Source organism: Pan paniscus, chromosome 8 (genome assembly GCF_029289425.2).
Source record: "Pan paniscus chromosome 8, NHGRI_mPanPan1-v2.0_pri, whole genome shotgun sequence".
Taxonomy (NCBI): Eukaryota; Metazoa; Chordata; class Mammalia; order Primates; family Hominidae; genus Pan; species Pan paniscus.
Genome location: NC_073257.2, coordinates 109906227 through 109933659, shown reverse-complemented (window position 1 = coordinate 109933659; position 27433 = coordinate 109906227). Strand labels below are relative to the sequence as shown.

The window sequence follows — 27433 nt, the reverse complement described above, 5'->3', positions numbered from 1 at the left end:
TCCACCCTCGGTCCTGCGCGCATGGGTGGCCGCGGGGTCCTGGGGCTCGCCGCCCTCCCCTCCCCCTTCGCGTTCCTTCCCTGCGCTGCCTCCCGAGGGACCCTCGCTTCCCTCCGGCCTGGGGCCCCCAGCGCCCAGCCAGGCGCCCTCTCCCCTCCTCGCCAGGCCTCGCTGCCGCCTGAAGGTTACGCGACGCAGTGGCGGGGCGCGGGGGGCGCCCGCCCTCGCCGCCGCCTTCGCCGCCGCCCACCCCAGTGGCCGCCGCGCCGCGCCGGGCCAGCCTGGCTGCCGGCTGCTGCCACCGCAATCCCGGCTCCTAAATCAGCGCGGGGAGGCGCTCCCTCCCCCAGCCCGGCTCTGGGGGCTCTCCGGGCCGCGATTGGCCGCGCCGGCGCCCCCCACCCCGGGCCCCCGGCTCCAGCTGCCGCGCCATTGGCTGCGGGCCTCCGCCAGCCTTTACATAAGACCGGGAGCGCTCGAGTGGAGTTGTATAAAGCGAGCGCGCGGCGTCGGGGCGGGAGGCTCGAGGCCAGCCCGGGACCGGGGCTGAGAGCAAGCAGGCGGCGGCGCCGGCGGCAGAGGCGGCAGCGAGCGCCCGCTTCCCACGCCCCTAGGCGGCGGGGCCGAGAGCGGGAGGATGGCTCCGAGCGCTGACCCCGGCGTGAGTATCTGCACCGGTGCCCCCCACCCTAAGGCGGAGAAAGTTTCTCCAGCTCTGCGCGCGCCCCCGGATCCGCCCGCAAGGGTGGCGGGGACGCCGCCCGGGAACCCGGGAAGACGGGGACCGCGAAGGCGGCGGCTTCGCTCCTAACTTGCTGGGAGGCGCTGGACTCGATTGGCGCGCGGAGCCTCCCCCGCGGGCTGGGGGTGAGGCGGCGGCCGGGTTGGAGGTGGCGGAGAGGTGGGAGCCGAGGTGTGGGGGCGACAGCCCGCAGCTGGCAGAGAAAGTGTTGGGGGCGCACTGGAGGTCAGCTGTCAGGGGAGGGGGCCTCTGGGGCCTGGAGGGGGCGGAGCGGGTGAGGAGGGATGTGCCGGGCTATCGGAAGAGTCTCCCAGTCAGCCAGGCTGAGACCCGGGCCGGGGAAGCCACTGGCCTCGGCCGAGTGCCTACGCTTCCAGGCTGGGGAAGAGCCCCGCGGGCTGGCTCTTCCTCCCCTGGGAAGCCGAGTTCCCGGGCACAGCGCTGGGTGGCAGAGAGCTCCGGGAGCCAGCCCCGCGCGCGGCGTAGCTGCTAGCCGCCTTATGCTGGACGAGGTGTGGTCTTCCCTTCAGGCTGCCTGAGGCAAGCCGGCTTCAGGCATTCCAGGGGAACCCTGAGTCCTCCTCGACCCCGTGGGGGCACTTGGAGGCTTTGATGGGGCAGCCAGGCCGGGCTTGGGGGCATGCCCAGCAATGCAGCGCGCTTCTTTGCAGTACAGTAGTTGGGAGCCCTGGTTAGTCCCGCTTCTGCAGAAAGCAACTCAAGAATCCAAAGTCATCCCAGCCTGGATGGAAGCCTCCCAGAGTGGCGGGGAAATTCTCCTAGGGTTGAGAGCTGGGGGGGCTTCCTCCGGGAATGACTAATGAATATTGCTGCTGCCGCCGCCGCCGCTGCTGCTGCTGCTGCTGCTGCTGGTGGTGGTGGTGGGTGCACCCAGTGTGGCTTCTGCACATCCCAGGAGATGCTTTCGTTCTCCTGACAGGACACATTCTTGAGTTGCACTTGAGGTGTCTTCTGGGATGGGTGCAGGACTTTCCACGTGAAGCCAAGTGGAAAAGAAGGGAAGAGGGTCCCAGGACAGGGGACAGTTCTATAGTATTTTCTTGAGTCAGAGGAGAACTCATGTGGGAAGAGATAAGCGATTGACGGAGATTTGGAACCCAGACGACTTGGGGCTGGAGATGTCCAAGACTGAATTAGAGCTCATTGAGAGTCACAGAGTACCTCACCCTCAGCCATGGGAGAGAGGTGGAGGCTGGAAAAGTGGGAACATGGTGGCTGTTCCAGCATGGTTCTTGAGAAAATGTTCTCTCTCTCTCTCTGACTTGGTTAAGAACATCCTTCTGGCAGTAGGTCCTAAAGTCAATTTAATAGGTAATGAAGGGAGTTGAGGGTCTTGATGATGGCACAGAGGACCACAATTAGAACATTCCCATTTCCAGTGGGTACTAATGGACTCTGGAAAAGGTCGAAACGGTGTGTAGGGAGTCTGGGGAACCTGCTCTGTGGCTGCTCATTTGAGCCTGAATCCTCCACCTTATCCCATCCCTGAATGTAGGTGGATGTTCAAACTCCTAGGGTACCTGCTTCAGCCTGGAGATATTTTATGGGTGCTATCAATCCATATCCCAACCCCCAGCTCCATCATTGTCTGCTGCAGTCAACATTTTTCTGCTGCATTTCCCAAGACCTTCTCTCCACTGGGGATTTGTGCAGCGAAATACCTGCTTGTTGCTCTTTCTTCCCTTCTCCATCTGGGCTGCACCTGGTGTTCTGAACCCTGGTGTTTATTCCTTGGCACCTTGATGTTTGGTTAAGACGTCCTATGGCTGCGCAGGGGTGCCCCTGTGAATGTGTGGACCAATGGCCTGTGTAATTCTAGGGAGTGCAATAGACTTTTATAGAAAGAATACCACCAACCGGGAAGGCAGTCCTACTAAACAGCTTGTGACAGCCTCTCATGCTCAAGCGCTCCCTTGCTTCCGTGCTGAGGCGGTGGAAGCCTAAAGGTGGAGCAGACTCCTTGGTGTCCAGTAGGGGGCGCCAAAAGTACCTAGCTCAGGACCACTGACTTTCTCACTTCTTGCCCTTCACTGGCTGTAGCAACTTAATGCTTTAAGGCAGCTCAGGCTACAGCCTTCAACCACCACCATCGTAATTGGAATCCTTCTACCACATGCTTCCTGGGCTTCAGGTGGTCCTGTGACCTCGGGTGCTATGGGGCAGGTGCAAGCACAACATTCCAAGGAGACAGAGCTGGTACACAGCCCCACCCTCTCTCGGGGATCATTCCTTTGTGCTTGGTGCCGCTGTGTTCTTTGAACTCTTTAAGGGTTCATGGAGTTCCAGAACATTAGAGCCAGAAGCAAGGAGCCTTGGAGAGCATCTTATCCAACCCCATCCCATCCCAACACTCACATGCACATTTAATTTACAGATGAGAAAACTGAAGCTGGATAAAGCCAAGGTCACATGGCTATTTGGTGGAAGACATGGAACTAGGCCCTAGGATTCCCACTGCTCGATTCAGAGCTGTTTCCACTCCAGCGGCCTGCTTCCTCTTCACTATAAAGATGGACTTACTTTCTCTGTACAGTAGGCACTCATAGTTATTGACTGACCAGGCTTTGGTAAATTAATACATCCCATACAGTTGGGGAGATTCTATTTTGAATCTGTTTTTCAGAGTGAGGAGGTGAGGAGAAAATACAGTTCTTGTCATGGACATACACAGGTCATAGAAATTCCTAATTATTCTTTCCCTCCCTCTACAATCTCGTCTCATTATTCCAAGTGGTGTTTTAAGCAAAAGCCATGCAAGTCCAGGTTTCTGTCTGTGCATTTAGGAGTCAGAAGTGCCGAGTCCCTCACTGTGGTCTTGGAACCCAGGTCTGGAGCGCCAAGGAATGTTGGCGTGGGGTCTCTCTGCTTGCAGTCACACCACTGCTGGTGAGACCTCCCAGATTCAGATTATAGATGGATTGGAGAGTTTCCAAAGAGTATTTGCCCATTTCCCCCACCCTTGCTGCTCCCAGCTCAAGGTCAGAGTGCTAGGACATTCTATTTTTGCAAAATCCTTATGTTTGGACTTCTTAGGTGACCTGCTAGATACTACCATTTCCATTGCCCTTTCTTCTGTTCCGAGAGCCTGGCTGTCGACATCTGAGCTGGGCTCTGGGAAACAGGTTTGCTGAATGGCCTGTGGGCTGCCCCCTTTGTTCTTTTTTTTTTTTTTTTGAGACGCAGTCTCGCTCTGTCGCCCAGGCTGGAGTGCAGTGGCGCAATCTCCGCTCACTGCAAGCTCCGCCTCCCGGGTTCACGCCATTCTCCTGCCTCAGCCTCCCGAGTAGCTGGGACTACAGGCGCCCGCCACTACGCCCGGCTAACTTTTTGTATTTTTAGCAGAGACGGGGTTTCACCGTGGTCTCAATCTCCTGACCTCGTGATCTGCCCGCCTCGGCCTCCCAAAGTGCTGGGATTACAGGCGTGAGCCACCGCGCCCGGCCCCCTTTTGTTATTATCTCCCCACCTGGCTTCTTTGCACACTGGATGGACTTCCTCCTGGTTCTCCTTGGAGCCTCAGCAGACTCGGCAGCCTACCCTCGTAAGAAACCCACTGCTGCCAAGCCAGAATTCTGAGAGGCGGAATCCTCTTCTCTCCCTAAGACTCACGAAAGGGATGCTTGTTGCCAGGGAAGATGCTTGAGTCCCCTCCTCTCCCTCATGCTCACAGAAGATGAAGTTGGAGCTTCATCTTCAGCGGGAGGAGGGAGGTGGCAGGATCACGTGGACCACCGGAGAGGAAAAGCCCCTCTCTTTAAACTGGAGTCTTAAGAGGCTGTGCTTGAGATCTCACCAGCTCCTAGCTTTACCTGGTGAAATGAGCCTGCATTCTCAAGACTTGTTCTGGTTCTGGATAAGACCAGAGGAATATACTTATATAAATTGTGGTTATAGTACAAGCTCTCTGGACTTTTGTTTGAATGCGGGAGTGGGTAGAGAGCTTGAGAAGTGGCATTAGACTATGAGAAACAGGAAATTGTCCAGTGGGGCTTTTATGAGCCCCACCAGATGGCTGACCCTTCCCCCTCTCATTGTAATGGTAAGGACCCAGGCTTAGAATCTGGTCTCCGATTGCTGGCTTAGAGACCTTAAACAAACCACTTAACCTCTGCAAGCCTCAGTTTCCTTCTCTGCTAAATGATGAGGCTGACAACCATGTGATGAGGGTAGGGGAGCAAAGCTGGAGGGAGACAGTCTTTAGTATTCCTCTGCCCTTGGCTAGAGGTAAAGAGGTATTCAGTTGGAAGGGGATATTATTGCTGAATCACTGGGAACCCCGGAGTCTTCTTTTTCCCAGTGAGTGAGCCTGAGTGCCCAGGTTTGCACATCAGCCTCTTCTCACAGCAATATCTGGGCTGATGGGCAAGGCCTTCTTGGCAGGGCTCCCTCCTTGCCTCTTTCCCTGCCCCACCTCAGGGTTTTCACTTTGGGGTTCTGCCATGCTTGGGGAAAAGAAATTTTACGGGTCCCAGGATAATTCTGAATGTGATGGAGGGCCCTGAGCTAGTGATTCCTAAGGAAGGATCTTTCTGCTGGGAGAAGCCTTCCTCGGAGCCTAGTGATTTAAGAGTGCTGACAAATTCGTGCTCACCGAGCCTCCTGCAGGCTGCAGATACAGGCTTCCAGGCCAGCCTGGGCTCTGCTAGGGATTTCTGGAGAGCCTGGCTGGTTGCTTAGGGGACATAAACCTGTGAACTTTCCTTAGGAGAAAGTATGAAATCAATTGGTTCATTATCACACCAAACACACCCCAGACCACTTAGGGCATTTAAGAAATAAGAAGCAGCAAAGGACTGAGAGGTTGTCTTTGAAAAGTGTGCAGAAAGGTGTGAAAGGGTTGGGGGAAAGGAAGGGAGAGGAAGACCGTTTTTCCCCTGAAACACTCATGATTTTTACCTTATCGAAATCCTTGAATGGTGACTAGAGGGGTTATTTTGTTCCCCCTCCCAGATATTTGGCAATGTCTGTAGACATTTTTTCTTGTTACAACTGGGGAATGGGGTGCTACTAGTATCCACTAGGTAGAGGCCAGGGATGCTGCTGAACATCCTACAGTGCACAGAACACGTCTCACAGCAAGGAATCATCTGGCCCAAAATGTCATTAACACCAAGACTGAGAAACCCGGGACTGGAGCATTGCAGCACAGAATCACAGCACATTAGAGGTGGGAGTGATTTTAGAAGTACTCTCATCCAATTCTCCCATTTCACAGCCGAGGGCACTGAGATCCAGAGAGGAGAGGGAAGCAGCCAGGATCACACTGCAAGCAAGTGGCAGAGCTGGTCTGCAATTCAGGTCTGCTCTCTCCTGAGACCGTTTTACCCAGATTCCCCCAGAGTTGTTGTGAAAATTAAATGTGAGCTGTGAAAACAAAAATAAATAGAAAATTATAGAGACTATATTAATATTTCTATTATTAAGAATTGGGAGTTCATATAGTTGTATTTCTGGCTATGCCACTGACTCATTGTGCAATATTGGACAAATCATTCTCCCACCCCCATGCCTCTCTATGAGTATGTGTGTGTGTGTGGTGGTGGAGAGGTGGTCTTAGAGCAAAAAAAAAAAAAAAAAAAGGATAATATAATCATTCTCTTTAGAGAAAGGTCCAAAGATTTGCCCTTCAAAAACCCTAGACACTAAAAAAATTAAAATTTTCCTTGAAAGAAATCATGTTGACTTTGTAAGAAGCAAAGCGTTTACTTCTTGGAAAAATTCCAGTACCCTGGCCCTGTAAGTTGGTTCCAGCCCAGGAAATCTGATCAGCATCCGGAGGAGAAACTGATAGCTCCACAAATGACAAGAGGCTGGATATGTGCCCCCTCCCTCCAAGAAAGGGTGGTGGCGACTTCTCCTCCATCCTTTCCTGCTCAACCCTCCTGGCCCAGAAGTTCCACAAGGAACTTCAACGAGGGATGGGAAGGCGTGTCATTAATTAGTGAAACCTTGTTTATTTAACAGACATATTCTTAAAGAGCTCTTCCAAGGGACATTTTGACATATTACTTTAATTAGCTATGGAAGAATTGAGAGTGCAGAGAGTATAAAATGACCCTCTCTGTTGTTTCCAGTTACTCTTATCTTTGTTTGCACCGGACAAGTACAGTGACAAGGTCATGGGAATCACTGCTGAGCCCTGGGAGTGTCCCGGTGACCTGAGGAGGGACTGCAGGGACTGCTTTCTTTCCTTACATCAGCCTTCACCTACCTAGAGAGCAGCCACCTCGGTGGAGATTCCTGCTTTGGCATTCCAGCCCTCTATTGATGTAGACCTGTCTTAAAGGAAGCATCATGTTGTGCAAATTTTAACACAGCTCTTAGGAAGGGGAACAGGCCTGGGAGCTGGAAGTTCCCCTCCCAGAAGGGCAGAGGAGCTCTTATAGGATTGGTGGGAACAGCCTTGGTTGATGTTTTTCACATGAGGTCTGACCCTGGTCTTGTCCTCCTTGTGCTCAGGATCGGAGGTAGGAAGTCACTTGAGGCTCCCCTGAGAGGACTGAGGTGACATCCCTCCCTTCCCACATGGGAGCGTCACTATGTAGATTCCTGCCATGAATCTTCTGTGTGTCCTGAAGCAGGTCCCTTAGCCTCTGGAGGTCAGTCCCTGTAATCAGAGGAGCTGGGTGGCAGGCTCTTTCCGTCACTGGCAGTCTCTTCCTCTAAGGGGTGGCACATTCCCTTTCACTGTGGTCTCTAAGAACAGGCTCTTTCTTAGAAATCATCATCATGCACCTCTCATCTGAGAAGCTGTGTATATCCAAAGAGGCTTTTTTCAGGTGGGGAAATAAGAGTCCTCAAGGAGAAATGCTGCCTTGTAAACAGTATGAGGGAGACACCGTCATTTGTTCTCAGCCACAAATTCAGTGCCTAGCATGGCACTTGGAGGGGCTCAGTAGGTGCTCAGTGGGTGCACAAATGAGTAAGTGAATGTCGGTGGCCATTCTGGGGCAGAGGTGACCCTTGGTATTCGATTTGATCTCCAAACCCGCCTTCCATCTAGCTCCTTCCCAGAGCTGGCACAAGGACTATGTAAACCTCCAAAGGTCCCCTGATCAAGCAGCGCTTGAGGACTCCAGGCAAGGCCCACTCCATGAGATGGTGGCTGGCTCTGAGCCTGGAGCAAGGCTGAGTTTCTCTTCCTCTTTACCTCCCTTTGCTGTTTTCCCTCTCCTTCCCGCCCCCTTCCCACCTGGCTGCTGCAGGGAAGCTCAGTGCAGGTTTACTTTGCTTGAAGCTGATAGACTGCATGGAAATTTGGACTTCCACTGGAGACAAACTAGGAAGTGAATCACAAAAATATATCTGGGAGGATCCTTTTAAACAGTGGGGTCCACGAGTGCATTTTAAATTATTTAGGGAAAAAACTTGACACATAAACTATTAGGCCTGGAAAAGAACTTTGGAGGTCATCCAGTGCCCCACCCCACCCCTGGCCCCAGGATGTTCAAATCCTCTCTGTGATACTCTCACTCACTCTTCAGAAACACGGTCTATCCATCCTGCACACTGCTGCCTGAAGTCTAAAATGCCCTTTCAAAAATGCAAGTCTGATCCTGTCTCTGCCCGACTTCAAAACTTTCCGCATGGTGTGACTCCAGGCTCCTTACCGTGGCATAGCAGGCTCTCCAGGCCCCAGCTGCTGCCCCACATAAGACTGTGTCTCCATCCTTGTCCCCACCCTCCCCTCTTCTCTCTCCCTCCACCCCATATCCCAGACATTGCATTCCAGCAGCAACAAATGCATTCACAGCATGTATCAAGCTGTCTCACATCCATATCGTTGATCCATAGGTCTCCAACATCTAGAATCCAATTCACCATCTTCAGAGAGCCTTTTCTGCCTGCCCTTCCCACCACATCCCTAGTTAATCCCTCCCTCCTATGGCCTGTGTCGAGGCTTTGTACCTGTCTCTTTTTTTCTTTTATTTTTTCTTTCTTTCTTTCTTTCTTTTTTTATTTTTGAGAAGGAGTTTTGCTCTTGTTGCCCAGGCTAGAGTGCAATGGCGTGATCTCGGCTCACCCCAACCTCTGCCTCCCAGGTTCAAGTGATTCCCCTGCCTCAGCTTCCCAAGTAGCTGGGATTACAGGCATGCACCACCACACCCGGCTAATTTTGTATTTTTAGTAGAGTTGGGGTTTCTCCATGTTGGTCAGGCTGGTCTCAAACTCCTGACCTCCTGTGATCTGCCTGCCTCGGCCTCCCAAAGTGCTGGGATTATAGGTGTGAGCCACCGTACCCGGCCTACTTTGTACCTGTTTCTACTCTGAGGTTATCCCACTGAATTGTGTCTCACCCCTGGTAGATTGTAAGCTCCTTGAGGTCAGGGACCACGTCTTTTTCATCATTTCTAACATGGCCCATAGGCATCTTCTCAATGTTTGAAGAATTAATGTGTATAGCATAGCATGCTAAGGGGTTCTGTGCTTAGGAAGCAGTATTTAAGGAGTCAAAGAACTCCATCAGGGTCCCCTAGACAAATTAGTTACAGAAGCAAACCTATTCCTCAAAGTCTCATAGCCCAGAGCATTCCATTCAACATTTGGCAACTACTCCTGGAAGGGGAGCACCGAGCAGGCCTGGACTCCCTCACCTGAGATGCATTCGTGCATCTCACAAACATTTATTATTAGTAGTAATAGTGTGATTATTGGTACTGTTACCTACCACGTGTGGACTTTCTCTATGCCAGGCATTACGCTCAGCACTTAACATACATTCACCTCATTTCATTCTCATGGCAACCCGATAAACATTATTTCCCATTTTACAGAACAGGAAGTCTGAGCAGTTAATAGTACCTATTAAGAACCTGCTGTGACTTCTGCATAAGGCTAGGAGATTCCATTTGTCCTCTCACTTTCAGAAACACCATTTCATTAGCCCACTGGCCTCTGTGGCACTTCCTCACCTGGGTCCCCCGAGGTTTTGTCTGCCTTTTTCTGGAGCAAGCCCAAGTCTCCTGTCTATGAGTGCTGCTGCAGGCAGTGTCTAGAGCTGTCTCCAGGTAGAGGGGAGGAAGAGGATTTCTTACATTTTCTTGGTGCTGGGGAAAATGCATGAAACATGGCACCTTCTGGGGGGTAGGGAGTTGTAGAGGTCTGGAGTTTGTCTCTTAGGCTGGCAATACAGAGGACAAGGGTGGGGGACAGGGTGGAGAAACAGAAGCATTAGAATGTATGCTAATGCCATACATTACCAAAACTTCATCTTGTTCTCAGCTGTTTTCCTAGTGCCCAGAGCGGTACCTGACATAGAGTAGGTGCACAAGAAATACTGAATGAATGAATGAATGAATGAGTGAATAGTGGCCTCCAGTGTTCTTGCTCACTTGGGCCACAGTATTTGCCTCCTAACTGGCTTCTTTGCTTCCAGCCCAGCTTTCTCATGACCTTCTTCACACTGTATTGACACAGTATTCCTTCTAACACACCACTCCAGCCATGACATTCCCTGGCCCACTGGGCCTGTGTCACTCACAAGGCTTCCAAGGTCTTTTCCAGCCTCCTTTGCTGCACTCCTTCCCACCAGGTGTCCTGCCCCTGCCCCGAGTCTGCACTGCAGAGCCTCACTGCACTACACAAACCTGCACATCTCCCATGCACCTGCTCCCCTCAGCCTGGAACACTCTCTCCACCTTGTTCCTCCGGCCCGCTTGGCGTTGCCTCTTAGGCCTTCCCCAGCTTCCCCAGGCAGAGGTGGTTGCTCCTTTCACTGTGCTCCCATCTCATGGTTAAGACAAATTTGATGTCATAAGAGAAACTATTCAGTATGGTGCTGAAGAATTCTGGAGCTCATTTGCTTAGACACACATCCTGGATCCACCAGGTACTAGCTGTGTGACCTTGGGCAAGTTACTTACCCTCTCTGTGGCTTAGTTTTCTTATCTGTAAAATGCGGACAGTCGTAGTTCTTCTCTCACAGGCTTACTATGTGTATTAAGTGGGTTACTTATGTGAAGGGTTAGAGTAATGCCTGGCACATGGTCAGTGGTAGATATGTATTATTATTGTTACTATCCATTCCTCGTATAGTACTTGCTATGCAAAATATCAATTGTGTGCCTCTCTGTGTGTCTGGTGTCCAGAGTCCATATGAAGATCCACACGACCCACTCTGAGATTTAGGAAGGGAGCTCTGACAGCATGTGGAAGTGGGAGGAGGGGAGAGGAGAGACAGAAGCAGTTAGCAGGTATTGCTATTGTTCAGGTGAGTGAGAAAGGGGCAGATCCCCCACAGGAAAGGTGGAAAAACTGAGCAGCATTGAGAGAGATTTGTGAAGCAGAATTGACTCAGGGATCCAGTGGGTGTGAAGAATGAAGAGGCAGCAGAGATGGTGCCAGATTTCCAGGCTGAGTGACAGTGTTGGGGTTTGAAGGGGCCCAGCGAATAGCATCCCACTCCCCGACTCAGATTCAGGGCCAACTAAGAGAAAGGACAAGATAGGTGGGGCTCAGGCAGGTGGAGAGGGAAATGCCACCTTTATTCCAGAGGCAGCTGCCTGGCAGGCCAGGCTCCCGTGGGGCTTGCTGACACCTTATCCCTGCCCACTGCAGGCTTCTCTGTGGGTGGGGGCAGGGCAGAGCTTGCCTGGCCAAGCTCCACACATGGCAGAGTGGCCCTTGCAGGAAGGCAGGTCCAGGGAGGGCTCTTTGATCCCAGTTCTTTCAAACTAACTAGTTCTTTCAAACTCCCTCCCTTGGGAGAAAGGAGCAGAGTAAAGACAGGGGCCCAAAATGTCAATCTAGCTAAGGTTTCTCCATCTCAGCACTGTTGACATTTTGGGCTGAATAATTGTGGGGGCTGTCCTGTGCACTGTAGATGTTCAGCAGCATCCTGTGCCTCTACCCACCAGATTCTAGAAGCACCTCTTCCCTGGTTGTGACAACCAAAAGTGTCCCCAGATATTGCCAAAAGTCCCCAGGGCCAGAGGGCTGCAAAATCGCCGTGGTGGAGAACCACTGCTCTAGTCTGATGGAAGGGCCTTTGGCTGGAAACATGCAATGTGGGGAAATGGGTGCCGCCTCCTAGCTTATAAGCCAGGCGGCGGGGTCTGTAGATAGGGAAGGACAGGCTGGGTGAAGGCTGGGTCCTCCTGACCTTTGCAAAGTCGGCTCTCTGTCTGTTTTGCTTTCCTTCCTGCTCCTCCTCCTGCCTCTCCTTGCCCAGCTAACTTCATGGCATCCTCAGAGTCCAGCTACAACCCCTCCCTCTAGGAAGCACTTCCCAGCTCCCCCCACAGCTAACTTACATCTCTCTGTGCTCCCTCCTCCGCAGCACCCCTCACCCTGTACTGCAAATGGTGAGCAGCTTTCTTGCTGTGACCCTAGCACCTAGCACAATGCCAGGGTTATCGAGGGTCTGCAAGAAGTCTTGTCACAGGTGAAGACCCAGGGCAGCTCCTGTTAGCTCTTCTCCAGTGTTACTTGAGTTCCAGGAGCTCTTTTGTGGGTGTCTTTGTGGAGCTGGTGGCCCAGCCTGTGTGGGGCAGAGTGTTCCCGTGGCTGCCTCTCTCTTTCATGTCTCAGCCCTCCTACAAGTGTCTGAAAGGCTGTGTATTCTCTGCTTGTCGCCAACGTTGGAAATATTTAGGCTTCTTGTTTTTATGAGAGCTTGGGGTGTGACCTTGGCTCTTTCCATAATTGCAAAAGAACTGTTTGCCCCGAAAATTGCCCTGGAAGACTTTCCCCACAGCTGCCTGACCCCACGTCAGAGAATCCAGGTTGCTTGGTTACCAGTTTCCAGGCCCAATTCAGGAAAGTCCTGAGGCCACAGAAAGCTGAGTTTGGCTACATGGAACCCACAATTAATGTCTAAAGACTATCTCACCTTTCAGCTCTCTACGTCAAAGAAGGGGAACGTGCAAGTTGGCTGCTGCCTGCCTGGCCCTGGAGAGGCCTTCCCTGTCACTCACTTAACCCTTGAAACCTTGGCAGGTCATATGATCTCCATGGTACAGATGAGGACACCAAAGACCAACAAGATCAAGGAATAGGCCCGAGGTCATGAGCTAGGCTGTGGTAGGGTTGAGATCCAAAGCCAGGTTGCTAACTCCCAGTGTTGGTCTCTCTCTCTCTTTTTTTTTTTTTTTTTTTTGCGGGCATCTTGCTCTGTCACCCAGACTGGAATGCAGTGCACAATCTTGGCTCACTGCTGCAACCTCCGCCTCCTGGGTTCAAGCAATTCCTGCCTCAGCCTCCTGAGTAGCTGGGATTACAGGCGGTGCCCCTTACCACACCCAGCTAATTTTGTTGTATTTTTAGTAGAGACGGGGTTTCACCATGTTGGCCAGGCTGCTCTTGAACTCCTGACCTCAAGCAATCTGCCTGCCTCGGCCTCCCAAAGTGCTGGGATTCCAGGCATTAGCCACCATGCCTGGCCTCTCTTTATCTCTCTATCTCTTCACCTTGCTGGGAATTGTTCAAAAAGTTTGCTTATAGAGCATTTTAAAGAAATTATTACCAGATACGATGGCTCACACCTGTAATCTCAGCACTTTGGAAGACCACTGTGGGAGAATTGCTTGAGCCCAGGAAGTTCAAGATCAGCCTGGGCAACATAGCAAGACCCTATCTCCACCAAAAAAAAAAAATAGCCAGGAGTGTTAGCACCCCATTGGAGTCCTAGGCTACTTGAGAGGCTGAGGTGAGACAATTGCTTGAGCCCAGGAGTTTGAGACTGCAGTGAGCTATGATCATGCTACTGCACTCCAGCCTAGTTGACAGAGTGAGACCCTGTCTCAAAAAACAGAAAAGAAATTATTATTAAAAAACAATTCTTCTTGAAACACAAGTTTTCCCATCTCTGGCCCTTATGAAGTCCCTTCTTTTCCCCCTCCGCACATCTCCCCTGCAGGAGAATCCCACATCCCTTACCAAGGCACCCTGCGCTCTGGCCCTGTGCCCCTCTGCCTTTGATATTTAGCTTCGCCTTGTCTGGGCTGCTTTACCTGGATAGCCTCCCATTGCCTTTACACGGGGTGTTACACCTGAGATCACATGGCTGCTCCGCTGACTGTTGGGAGAGCTCCTTGAAGGCAAAGACTGGGTTTTATTCATCTTTGCACTCCTAGGACCTTCCACATCTCTGCATGGAGTACTGTGTACTATGTACTTCTCTAGTGCTACTCCTGCCGGGGAGTGCTACTCCCAGTGCTCTAATACATAGTAGGTGCTTGATACACAAACATTCAAGAAAACAAAACAGTTCAGTTCAACCTACTTTTTCATTCTATTTTTAACCTTTCTACCATTCTCCCCAAGGATTCAGATGTTCACAGTGGTGTGACAAGAGGCTCCCTGAGTCAGCCACACAAAATGCGAGGTCACTCCGGGTGCCAGCTGCTCTTCTGTTTCAGGCAGAGTCATCCTGCTCTGCTTTTCCCCCAAAACTTTATATCCCCCCTCCTCCTCTGACACTCCCTAGATAAATAGATTTTCTTTATAGACTTCAACCAGCCGATGTTGAATTTTGGTAGCAGAAACATTTCTCACTTCCAATCAGATTGCAGCTTCCCATCTGGGGACCACAAGGCTGGGGCAGTGGTTCTCAGCCCAGACTGTCCATTAACATGATCTGGGCAGCTTCTAAAAATACGCAGTACTCAAACTCCCACCTCAGACCAGTTCAATCAGAAACTGGGTAAGGGACCTGGGTGGTGGCATATTTCTAAACACCTCCACCCGAGGTGGTTCTGTTGGGCAGCTAGGGTTCAGGGCCGCCAGCCTAGAGTCTCATATCACCTGACAACTTCCTGGGAATGCAGGCTCTCAGGGACTACCCCACACCTACCAAATCCGAATCTGTATTTTCAACATGACCCTCAGGTGATTGGTAAGCACATTGCCTTTTGAGGAGCATTTCTTTAGAGGAAGAACAGTTTTTCAACAGCTATGACAAATTGCAAGCAGTTTCTGTTGATTCATGTTATCAATTGGACATACTCATTCCCGCACTTACTTAACACATATTAACAGAGCGTCTGCTAGGTACCAGGCACTGTGATGGTTTCTGGGAACACAGTGGCATATGTTTCTATCTTGGCCTGCAAATTCCTGCCCAGAACCCCTTCTTCCTAGACTCTGCCCTTTGATGGGAGCTGTCCTTCGTCTCCTTGACCTGACCCTCTCTGCAGCATCAACCCTTTCCCCTTCTCACCTCTTCATAAAAATTAGAGTCAGAATCCCTCTTTGTCACTCCTTGTCAATTGTGGTACTTTGATCTTGAGCTGAAGACAGCCAGCACTTTGAGTGTGTAAAGATAAACTGAGCCTGGGCAGCTCTGGAGATTGCATAACCTAGGATTGATTTCAGCTCCTTAGATCCAGAGGCAGAGGAGAATGTTCTTAAACCAATCTCGTGCCTTCACTGTAGTATATAGCCTGGTTTCAGGACTCTGGGAGCTACAGTGTGGAACCTGGTATTTGATGTGTAGTTTATGGACCAATATCACCACCACCACCTGGGAGCTTGTTAGAAATATAGAATCTTGTGCTCCACTGCAGAATTATTGAATCAGAACCTGCATTCTAACAAGACCACCAGGTGATTCATACACACATTAAAGTTTGAGAAGCACTGATATAGAACACTGCTCGTCAAATTTTGCAACATATTAGAATCATGTGGGAGCTTTTAAAAATCTGATATCCCATGATTATATATTAACAGCAACAAAAATTTGGTGCCCTTGCTACACATACTGTGCCAGTTAAGTCAGAATATCTTGAGATGAGACCCAGGCATTAGTATTTTTTTATTGTGATGAAATACACAGAACATAAAATTTGCAATTTTAACCATATTTAAGTATATACTTTAGTGATGTTATGTACGTTAACATTGTTGTACGACCATCACCACCATCTACCTTCAGAACTTCTTCATCTTCCCATATGGAAACTCCATAATCCACTAAACACTAACTCCCATTTCCCCCTATACCCAGCCCCTGGCAACCACCATTCTGCTTTCTACCTCTATGAATCTGACTACTCTGGACACCTCGTAGAAGTGGAACATACAGTGTTTGTCCCTTTGCGACTGGCTTATTTCACTTAGCATAATGTCTTCAAGATTTATCCACCTTGTACTCTGTGTCCGAATTTCTTTCCTTTTATTTTTTATTTTTTCTTTCTTCCTATATAAAAGCAATTCCTTCATTTTTAAAGCTGAATAATATTGCATTGTATGCATATATCACATTTTGTTTATCCATTCAACCGTTGATGGACACTTGGGATGCTTCTGCCTTTTGGCTATTGTGAATAATACTTCTATGAACATGGGTATACAAATATCTGTTCATGTCTCTTTTCTCAATTCTTTTGTGTATATGCCCAAGTGGAATTGCTAGATCATATGACAATTCTAATTGGAATTTTTTGAGGAATTGCCATACTATTTTTCACAGCAGCTGCATTATTTTACATTTCCACCAGCAGTGCACAAGGATTCCAATTTCTCTACATCCTCACCAACACTTTTTTTCTGTTTTTGTTTTTTATTATAGCCATCCTAATGGGTGTGAAATGGTATCTCATTGTGGTTTTGATTTGCATATCCCTAATGATTAGTGATGTTTCATGTACTTATTGAGCATTTGTATATCTTTGGAGAAATGTCTATTCAAGTCCTTTGTTTTGAGTCAGGTTGTTTAGTTTTTTTGTTGTTGAGTTGTAGGAGTTCTTTATATATTCTGGATATTAATACCTTGTTAGATATATGATTTGCAAATATTTTCTCCCATTCTGTGAGTCCTCTTTTCACTCTTTTGATAGTGTCCTTGGATGTACAAAAGTTTTTAATTTTCATGCAGTCTGTTTTAGCTATTTTTTCTTTTGTTGCCTGTGCTTTTGCTGTCTTATCCAAGAAACTATTGTCAGGCATGAGAATTTTTTTAAAGCTCCCCAGATGATTCCAATGCACAGCCAAGATTGAGCAGTGTTTCTCAAATTTTAACATGCATTGGAATAATCTGAAATCTTGTTAAAATGCAGATTCTGATTTATTAAGTCTGGCGTGGGATCCAAGATTCTGCATTTCCAACAAGCTCCTAAGTGATGCCGATGCACTGGTCTGCCGACTGCTCTGAGTAGCCAGGGTGGAGAAGAGCATTTAAATGATTTCCTTTATCTGAACCCCTCAAAAAGAGGGTAAATATTATATTTACAGACCTTCTTCTAAGCTTCCTCACCATAACCATTGCCCAAAAAATACGCCATCAAGACAGCCCACTGCTTATCCCTGACTTTTCAACTGGTACTGAGAAGCCCGGTGGGTGCATTGGGTGCCTTTGGCATGGCAGAGGAATGAAATGTAAAGGACTTATTCTCCCTGCCCCACTCTCTCTCTGGTCTCAGGGGGAGGCCAACCACTGGTCTACTCATGCTGGGTGAGTTCAGGATCCACACTAATGATGGCTTGCTCCTCTCTGGCCTTGGCCCTTGTGAGGCAACTGCTGTAGAACCCTGCTGAAAAGCTTGTCTTGTTCAAAATATGTTTAATATCCTTAGAAGGGAAAACCACATGGGTTGGCCTGAAGTTTATAGGAGCAGCTTAGGAGGGAAAAAACTGCTGAAGGTCTGCATCTAAAAAAAAATCTTTTAATTCATCGTAGAATTTTAGAGCCAGAAAGGACCTTTCGAGAACTCCAAACCTTTATTTTGGAGAAGAAAGCTGAGACCCAAAGAGGTTGTGACTTGTTTTAAGGTCACCCAAGCAAAATAGAGGTCAGCCAATGGGTGCATTATTTCTTTCTCATCTTGCTTTAAGTCATTTATCTGGAAACGGATAACACAGCAGCTACTTCTTTCGTATGTCTCCTTTAATTAAAAGAAAAAGTAAAACTAAAGAGGCTAGATCATAATTCTTGACTCTTAGGGCCTTCACTAGAAAGGTTCTAATGATTAGAACTTTTAGGCTCATATTACCTGAATGGGGCCAGCCTCCCTGGTGGCCGTGACCCAAATTGCAGATGTGGTGCCTGGGAGGAACTAACTAGCTTCGAAAAGACATGTTAGATGCCACTTTTCTCTTCCATGCCCATTGCTGATGTTGTAAGCTGATCACAGCACTCTTTCCAGCCACTGCCAGTCAATTGGATTTGGCCCTCAAATTGAAACTCCTTTGCCATTCACTACAATAGAGGTCATCCCTTGAAAAGTCCAATGACCTTCAGATCCATGCTACATTTCGGCATGTCGACACTGGTTATTAAATACTCTTTAGTTTCCCATTTCCTCCCCCGTCCCCACCCAGCTGCTCATTAATCCAATTATGAGTTTCCTTTATCCAATCAAAGTTCCTGCCAAGTTGCAGAGCTCTTGTAGTGATTCATGATGCATTTGTCTTTAGTGATTAGAAAACCCAGTAGAAGATGCTGTCTCGTTCAGACATCTCTGTAATTTGGAATGACCTCAGTTTGGTAGTGCCACACCCCACATGTGCCCTGTGAACACACTACAAGAACCTCCTTCCCAGTTTCTGCCCTGCAGTTGGAGCCTTGCCCCTGTGTCACTCCCCAGCCTCTCCAGCAAGGCATTCAGGAGGCTCCTGAATCACGTCTGGCTCTGAAGGCAGTGCCCAGCCCCTTCATTTTGGTCTCTGGGTCCTTGAACAGCGAGCTCATTTGCTGGCAGGAGCATCTGTCTCCATATGGGGAGACAGTCTTCAAATCTTCCTTGCTCTTCCCTTCATTAAGACATCAGCCTCAGTCAGCCTTGCTCTTGGCTGCCAGATGCACTGACAAGCCAGCAGGAAAAGTTCCATCTAGAAGAGGTCTGCTACCTTCTGAAGGCAGGAAAGTACCGCTTTGCCTGCTGGGACTAGACCCATGCAGCCTTTGTGGGCCTCCTTCCAGCAGAGCCTTTAAAACATTTCATGAGTGCTGATTCTAGGCCTGCAGGTAGAGTCTCAGGGTGGTGCCATCTGCAGCGTTCCAAGTGTCTCCCTTGCTTTCACTCAAGGGGGGTGGAATCCCTCCACCTCCTTGGCCATTTTCATCTGTCTCCTGGGTGTGTGCCACAGGCTCCCATGGCCCCAGGCTACTTGGCAACACCCTGAGTTATGTTAGAGATATAATAATGAATTATACAATGCATTATACATAATTAATTTATAATAAAACACACACGCAATGGTTTAATTTCTCCAAGTGAATGATGTGCTATCTGCCAGATCCTGCTGGAACGCCTCCCCTAACTGACTGCTTCTTGGTCTGGAGGTGATGGCCAGCTGCCCTAGGGAGGGATGTTGGCATGAGGAACCTGCCAAGTCACATATTCCCCCTGGCTACCTCTGGAGTATGTACCACAGGAGAACAGTCTTTCATTGCATCTATTATTGTTCTAGATCTGGATACTCATGAGGGTCTCACCCAAACTCTGCATTGTTTGAGAGCTTTTAGGTTCTTCATTCTCCCAGTCTTTCTCCCAGAGTATGGGAAATGCCTTTGTATTTATACCTTTCCCTCCCCATCTCCCTCCCGTCCTCCCTCCTTTCCTTCCTTCCACAAATATGAAATAAATGAAGGAAAGAAGTGCCTATTATGTGAACTACCTTTGGCTTGCTGCATATCAGTGAATAAAACAGAGATCCTTGCCCAAGTGGAGCTTACACTCTAGCAGAGGGAGGCACACAATAAATAATAAGTGTAATCATAAGTAAATTATACCGAACATCACACAATGATAGATGCTGTAGAAAAAGAAAAAGCAGAGCAGGCTAAGGGTGATCAGCCATGATGGAGTCAGGTTGCAGTTTCAATGAGGGTGGGGAGGGCAGGGGAGGGGAAGGCAGGGCTTGTGGAAAGCCAGCAGCCTAGGCACTGTCAAGCTCTCCATGAACAGGGGAGAAAGGCACTCTGGGCCTACCCAGGACTTTAATGTTCCGGGATTGCTTTGGTTACAGGTTCTTTCGGTAACATTTGTCACTTTTGGTTTCAGATGTCCAGGATGTTACTGTTCCTGCTGCTGCTCTGGTTTCTGCCCATCACTGAGGGGTCCCAGCGGGCTGAACCCATGTTCACTGCAGTCACCAACTCAGTTCTGCCTCCTGACTATGACAGTAATCCCACCCAGCTCAACTATGGTGTGGCAGTTACTGACGTGGACCATGATGGGGACTTTGAGATCGTCGTGGCGGGGTAAGTGCCTCCCACCCTCAGTGTGACAGATATTAATCAGATTTTGCTGTAATAAGGCTGTGTAACAACTCCAAACCCCAGTGACTTGCAACAACATACGTTCTAACTCATAGGTCTGTGGTTGTCTGCGGCTCAGCTGCAGCTTGGCTGGCCTCAGCTGGGGTTCTGGGGTGCTGTGACCTTGTCTTTTGCTACTGCAGTGGGTCAGGATGGAAGGAAGTTTGGAAGAAGGGTGTTTGATCCACAGGCTTTTCAGGGAGAAAACTGGAATGCTCTGCTTTAAGGCACTCTCTTCTCTTCATATTTAAGCCAACTTGATTATGCAGATATTACTTCTTTACCAGTGGGGCTCTAGGATCTCTATACAGGAAGGGCTTAAGGGTGACAATTATGGTAGAAGGGTATGCTCAAAGCTGCCTTTGCACAGCACTTTACATAAGACTAAGAAAACATTAATTAACCGTTTCAAAGAGGGGGGAAGATGGAAATTAAGAGGGTTAGCTAAACCTCCGCTGAGCGTGCCTTGTTGCCCACGGCTCCTTTCTCTCCTGAAAACCAACATTGGGTTGCAAAAAAAGCATAAGACTAGGAATCCAAATAGCCTGAGTTCATGCCCTAAGGTGTAAACGTTCCAGTTGTATGGCCTTGAGTCTCTTACTCACTGAGATTCAGAGATATCAACTGTAAAAAGGGGAATAACTGTAATGGCTTGTTGTCTTGAAGCCTTCCTAGGCTATTGCATGTGACAGTGCATTGTAAATTTCTGCCAATCACCATTGATAATTATTATGCATTGAGGGCCAGGTGCAGTGGCTCATGCCTGTAATCCCAGCACTTTAGGAGGCCGAGATGGGTGAATCACTTGAGGTCAGGAGTTCAAGACCAGCCTGGCCAACATGGTGAAACCCCGTCTCTACTAAAAATACAAAAATTAGCTGGGCATGGTGGCGCGCGCATGTAATCCCAGCTACTCAGGTGGCTGAGGCACAAGAATTGCTTGAACCCAGGAGGCGGAGGTTGCAGTAAGCCGAGACGGCACCACTGCACTCCAGCCTGGGCGACAGAGCAAGACTCCATCTAAAAAAAAAAAAAAGATTGTGCATTGAGCACTAATATGTGCCAGACACTTTGCATCATCTTATTTCACATCCCTCATTTTATTTCATCCCCAACAGCACTATGAAGTAAATGTATTGTCATCCACATTGAGAGAAAAGGCAGATGGGGTTCAGAGACAGTAAGCAGCTTGCTCTCTGCTAAGTAAATAGTAAGTTGATAAGTCGGGATCTGAACCCCAAGGCTTCCTAACTCTACAGCTGCCAAACTACACTGTACAAAGTTTCGTTATCACTTCAAAAATCAGTCAATCAATAAAAACACTACAGGGGCCTGTCGACCTCATTCTGGGAGGCCTGAGCTTTTTTGGTAGCACTAAAGTAACTGGCGGGTAACATTATTTGCAGCAGTTGCATGTAACAGTAGAAAGCTTTGACCTTGGAATTGGAAGACCTGGTTTTAATTCTAACCGTAGCCAACCTAGTATCTATAAACCCTATGCAATTTACTTTACACAGACCCACTTTCCTCATCTAAGTAAAATGGGCATATTGAAATCTACTGGCCTGCCTCACGGGGTAGTCATGGCGGTTAGTGGTGATGGTGTATAGAAAAGATTGTTTGTAAAGTACAGTTTTTATTTTGTCTATTCATTTCTTCTACACTGCAAAGAGTAGAGTTGCTCAATTCTAGGCCTTCTAGATGTAGATTGGTGTGCTATCCAGAAGCATTTTCTGTGATGATGTAAATGTTCTGTGTTGGTGCTGTCCAGTATGGAATCCACCAGCCACATGTAGCTACTGAGTATGTGAAATGGCTAGTGTGACCAAGGAACTGAATTTTTAAATTTTCTTTTATTTTAATTAAAAATAGCCACATTTGAATTGGACAGTACAGTTCTGGGCTTTTAGAAGGAAAAAACTAAAGAGCTGAATATGACAGAAAAGGAGAAATGGAATCATTGTAATGACTACCTGGGGTGACCTGAGCAGGGTTGCAGTTAATCAGCCTTGCCTGTGTCCAGTTCTGTGACTGTCCAGTTGCTCTCTGAATCAGGGAGACACCCTCCACACTAAGTCCATACCCAAACTGACTCCCAGAGCCATGTGCCACCCTGCCAGAATCTCTGGTTAAAGGACTTTGATGCATCTCTGAGATGTTCTGTTTGGATGGTCGCCCTGCCTCCTACTTGGTGACCCTGGCCTCCCCTGATAGACCCTGGGGACTGACAGAGGACAGAGAATGGCAAGGCAACCGTCCTTCTCTCCTCCTCCTCGCCCCCCAAGTTGCTACTATTATGCCCTCCTTTCATCTTGGAAGATGGTATACTCTTGTATTCCCTCAAGTTAATATGGAAAAAAGTAAGACCTGAGATATGAACAGAAAGTGTCTTCACCCTATTTTCTTCTCCTTCTGGGACCTGGACATCTGGAAGGAGCTAGCCAGATTGCAGAGCATGGAAAGCTTTTCAGAGCATGGAAAGCCTCTCGCTGTCTCCACTGCAAAGCTGTCTCTGATTTCAGTACCTTGCACTCCTCCCCCAGCCCCTGCCCCTACAATGAGCAGCCAACTCTGCTTCTCATGGTCTGGCTCTCCCTCTTTCTGCCCTGGCTGTTGCAGGAGACCTGTTGGGTGGCCCCCCACCCCACCCCCCACTCTTTTGTACTCTTTTCCCATGGTTCCAGATGGAAGGAAAGAAAGGGTGTGAAGGGCCAAGCACACCCACTAAAGGAGGATGCAAAGAGCCTCTTACAGCATACTTCATTATTTTTGCTATCGTTTTGCCCCTTTCCACAGCATCTCTCTCAAAGGCATGCTGAAATAGTAGGCACAGGTTGCATTGCTCTCCTCAAGATTCATCTTTCAGCTGCGAAGAACAGAACTAGCAGAGAAGGTCTTGGCCCCAGGGCTGGTGCTGGCCTGGGTCTATTTGGGAAGAAGCAGAGCTGTTTGGTAGCAGAATTTTCAGTTTCCCTATCCTTTCCAGGTCAAAGGGAATGATATGTGCCCCCATGGGCCCAGTCGCTGAGGTCAGTTCCCTGAGCCCTGTGCGTAAATGTGGGCTCTGTGTGCAGGTCTTTATCCCGCCAGTCCTTTGATGTGCAGGGGATTGCTCCTGCACCTCCTGAGCCTTCAGCTTCTTTCTTTCCAAGTGCTGGGCATTCATTTCGTCTTCCTCTTCAATGAAGTCTTTTTCTCTTTCTCTTTCAAGAAATGTGCCTTTGTGTCCTCTGTGCTAGTGAAGCTAGACCATCATTTGCACTGACTACAAGGTTTAGAAGTCTCAACCTTGTCTAGCTTGCTGTTTATATGGGTCCTATAGGACTTTGGAGTCATCCTCTGGAAACAAGAACTAGACCATCCTGGGTCTTGATGTGAAATCAGCCATTTAGAGAGACCCCTGTCTCTTCTTCCAGGGCAGGGTTGAGCAAAGCAGCCTCTGTCTGAGAAAGCTTAGGCTGCTGGATGTTATTCTGAAAGATGATATTTATTGCTCACCCCCAGCAAAGAATAAGAGTTACACAGAAGACAGGATGGCAAAATTGGGCAGTCTCCCAGCTCCAGGTCGGGCTTTCTTTGTGGCTGTTGTGAAGCATTGCGAATTCTCAGCACATCAGAAAGACACATTCTAATTTGAGTACCAAAATACATTCTAAAGGCAAATATAACTTTTTATTATCTTCAGCTTTGGATGATTTGTCACTGTCTCCTTTTTTGGGCTGGATAACCAAAAGTGGACTATACAGACATATTTAAATCAGGACCTTGGGAGGTCATTTGGTCCACCCCTTGCCTTACAATAAGGCCACACCTATAGTATTCGGAGGCTCCATTTACTTTGAGCCATCCGAGCGAACGTGGCAATCCTACTGTAATCCAGCTCGATAGTTACTTATGTCAAGAACCGATTTGACTAATCTGAATCCCCCATATTAGAGTTTAATACGCCATTTCTTTTAGGTTTTGTTTTGCTATTGCCTTTGAAGATATAAACCAGATGATCACTGTCTTTTCAAACAATGAAAGCTAGGATCACTGCCCTGCCTTTCATCCTATGTGGACTTTTTGACATTTCTGATTTTGACTCTTAGATTTCATCCACCCTAAACCTATATTTAATTCTGTTTTATTATCTGTCTGATTGTCAACTCACTGTTTAAGAATCATGTAGCAGGAGTTGAAATTTGGAAAAATTGCATTTGAAATCTTTATCAGGGGCACCTATGGTCCAGTTCATGACAGGTCCACCCTCTATTACCTTATAGACCTTTCCATTACCTGTCCCCTGAAGGCATTTACTTTTGCCACCCCTGGGAGAACAGCCAGCTCTTCAGTTTATAAAGCGCTCCATACTTGAACTTGTCTTGAATGTGTTGACCTTGTAGTATGTCTCACTGGAGCCCTGTTGCTTTGAGTATTTACTCTTTGAATAGGTTTGTTTTGTGTTGCTTTTTCGGTGTCCTCGTTCTGGGTATTGACAGCATTGATTTTGAGCTTGTTGCGGGTCGGTTTGTGTTGTGTTTCAGATTCTTGAGTTAATTGTGATGGAAGGCATGTGCATGTCTCTGACTCTGGGAGGAGCAGGAAATGACCGCCCTTTGTTCTGCGGGGATGGGGGAGGGACTGGGCCGGCTCAGATCCTCTGCACATCTGGGCGAGTGCCTCCGCATATGGAGGGCTTATCTGTTAACCAGCAGGTGCATGATTGCAGTCTGCTCCCTGTGGGGTGAGGGGAAGATTTGATCACCTCTGGCAACTTCCGCGGACGCACAGACCATTGAGGATCTTCAGGACTGTTTTTTCAGTAAATAGAAAGCCCAGTGGCTTCTCCTTTTCTCAGTGGAACTAAACACCCGATCTACAGTCTCACAGATTCTGGAAAGGAATTCCTGTTGGTGTCAATCTTGTACAATTCCTTTAGAGCAGCTTTGGTTTCCTGGGATATCCCCAGAGGTCTGAGGTAACACCCCTACCATCTCAGTTTCCAAAAGGAGTTTGCTCAAATGGAAAGATTGTAGTGGTTGTAAAGTTTAAATCATGATTTGGATCCATTTTTCTACCCAAAGATTATTCATTTGATAAAACCGTAACACATTCTTCACACTTGGAAGGGTTTCATTTAAAGGGATGCTACATACTGTAAAGCAGTGTTTTAGGTTTTTCTTAATTTTGCAACTATGTTAGTAAACTTTTTTAATTTACTAAAGTTAATTGAATTATTTAAAAGGCAAATTGTATTCAATTACCAAATTAATCATGATCATATAGGAGATAAATTTGCCATTATAAATAATAAGAACAATGATTTTTTAAAAGACACATTTATCCATGATTTAGCCAAAGCAGCATTTATGCATTTTATTTTAAGTATATATAGATACATGTAGTATATAGATATATATAGTATTTATAGATAGATATGGTAAATAATAGGTAGATGTATGTATATAAATATAATTAGATACATATTGAAATATATATATGCACACATTCACATATGCTTTTAACAAAATCCGAATAAATATTTTTGAACTTTCAGTCTTAATTGTTGTGTTGTGTAACATTTTAATAGATTTGATAATCAGTTTTGATATTATCTTAAAATGTTAAATTATTTCATTCTGTTTCTTTTTTTTTTAACTTAAAATATATTTTACTTTTGGCCAGGCATGGTGGCTCATGCCTGTAATCCCAGCACTTTGGGAGGCCGAGGCAGGTGGATCACCTGAGGTCAGGAGTTTGAGACCAGCCTGGCCAACATGATAAAACCCCTTCTCTACTAAAAATACAAAAATTAGCCAGGCGTGGTGGCACGTGCCTATAATCCCATCTACTTGGGAGCCTGAGGCAGGAGAATCGCTTGAACTCGGGAGGCGGAGATTGCAGTGAGCCGAGATCATGCCATTGCACCTCAGCCTGGATGACAAGAGCAAAACTCCATCTCAAAAAAAAAAAATATATATATATATATGTATTACTTTTCATTACACTTAAGCACATTTTGTTGCAAAAAAAAAAATCACACAACCTAGGTCAAGGTAAAAATCCATTTTCACCAGCCCACACTCCTTCAAGACCATCCCAGCCCCTTCCCAGAGTAACAACTGTTTCCGGTTTGCTGTTTATGCTTCCAGAAATTTCTATGTCATGTATATGGAGAAAGAGTGTGTGAGAGAGACAGAGACATAGGGAGAAAGAGTCTATATTATGTACATTTCTATTGTGTATATATATTATAAAATATATAATTTCTGGAGAAATCACACTGATACATATTGTTCCAAAACTTGCTTTTTTTCACTGCATAATATGTTCAAACATATAGATGTAGCTTTTTTTTTAAGTTGCTTAGTATGGATGTACTGTATTCATTTTGCCATTCCTCAAGTGACGTTTAAGCTGTTTCTAATCTGTGACCATTGCAAACTCCACCACACTGCATGTACATCCTTACACACATATGCAAATATTTCTTTAGGATGGATACCAAGAAATAGAACTGCAGGGTCAGGGATATGTTCATTTTAAATCTTATTAGATATCACCAAATTGCTTCCAGTCTAATCTTTTTGTATTTACTCATAGCCTAGAAATAAAAGGTTTTGGATTATTCAGCTCAACAGCTATTCAAGCACCTACTGTGTGTACAGCCATGTATGTTCCAGGGTCTGAACTTTGTCAATGTAGATTTAACAATCCCAAGAAGGAAAAGAGGGCCTCTTCTACATCTGCAAAGGAAGCTGCTGCTATTAAAACTGAATTGAGGAACTTCAGCACTTTCTGATTCAAACTGCTGAAAGGGCCTCCTCTAAAGCCTCTTCTGCAAAAATATATTTCTTAAATGGGTCACCCTTAACCCTGAAATTTCATTGTTGTTGGTATCATGGAAGAATGGTTGCAGTGTGCCAGCTCTTCAGCTGTGGTTTTGGATGGACTGCCCCTGATTTTGAATACTAATAAATACCAATTAAATTAAATACTAATTAAATGCTAATACGTATTAATTGGATCAGGGGCCAGGGCTTTTTTAGCCCATTCTTAAAACTTTTCTAAAAAAGGTTACTCAGCAGTGCCTGGCAGGTTTGCCAGAGCTGTCCCATTGCCGCATCCGTACCTCCTTCTCCCCAGTCCTGGGCAGCCAGGAGCAATGGGCAGAATTCCACTTCCACCCCCTCACCCCAAATTACATACTCTCCTGATCAGTTCAAAGGTCTGAGGCCCCTATGTAATTACCCCAGACAGACAGGCAGACAGACAGACACACATGCACACATACACACAGAACAAGTGTGCCAGTTGGTGTGGTAGACAGAATAATGGCCTCCCCAAAATGCCACATCCTAGTCCCCAGAACCCACCAATATGTTATCTTACCTGGCAAAGTGGGCTTTGCAGAAGTGATTAACTTAAAGACCTTGGAATGGGGAGAATATTCTGGATTATCTAAGTAGGCCCAATGTAATCAAAAG

General features: G+C 47.5%; 1 protein-coding gene across 1 annotated transcript in view; it reads left to right on the top strand.

Annotated features, from left to right (window-relative positions):
- Positions 1 to 487: 487 nt before the first annotated feature.
- The window catches only part of CRTAC1 (cartilage acidic protein 1), a 150986-nt gene continuing 124040 nt past the window's right edge, over positions 488 to 27433 (top strand). Inside the window, exons 1-2 of the mRNA XM_008950759.4 lie at positions 488 to 661; positions 19708 to 19907. Of these exons, the coding sequence (XP_008949007.3) occupies positions 638 to 661; positions 19708 to 19907 (224 nt within the window). The 5' untranslated portion in view covers positions 488 to 637. The remainder of the gene's footprint in view (positions 662 to 19707; positions 19908 to 27433) is intronic.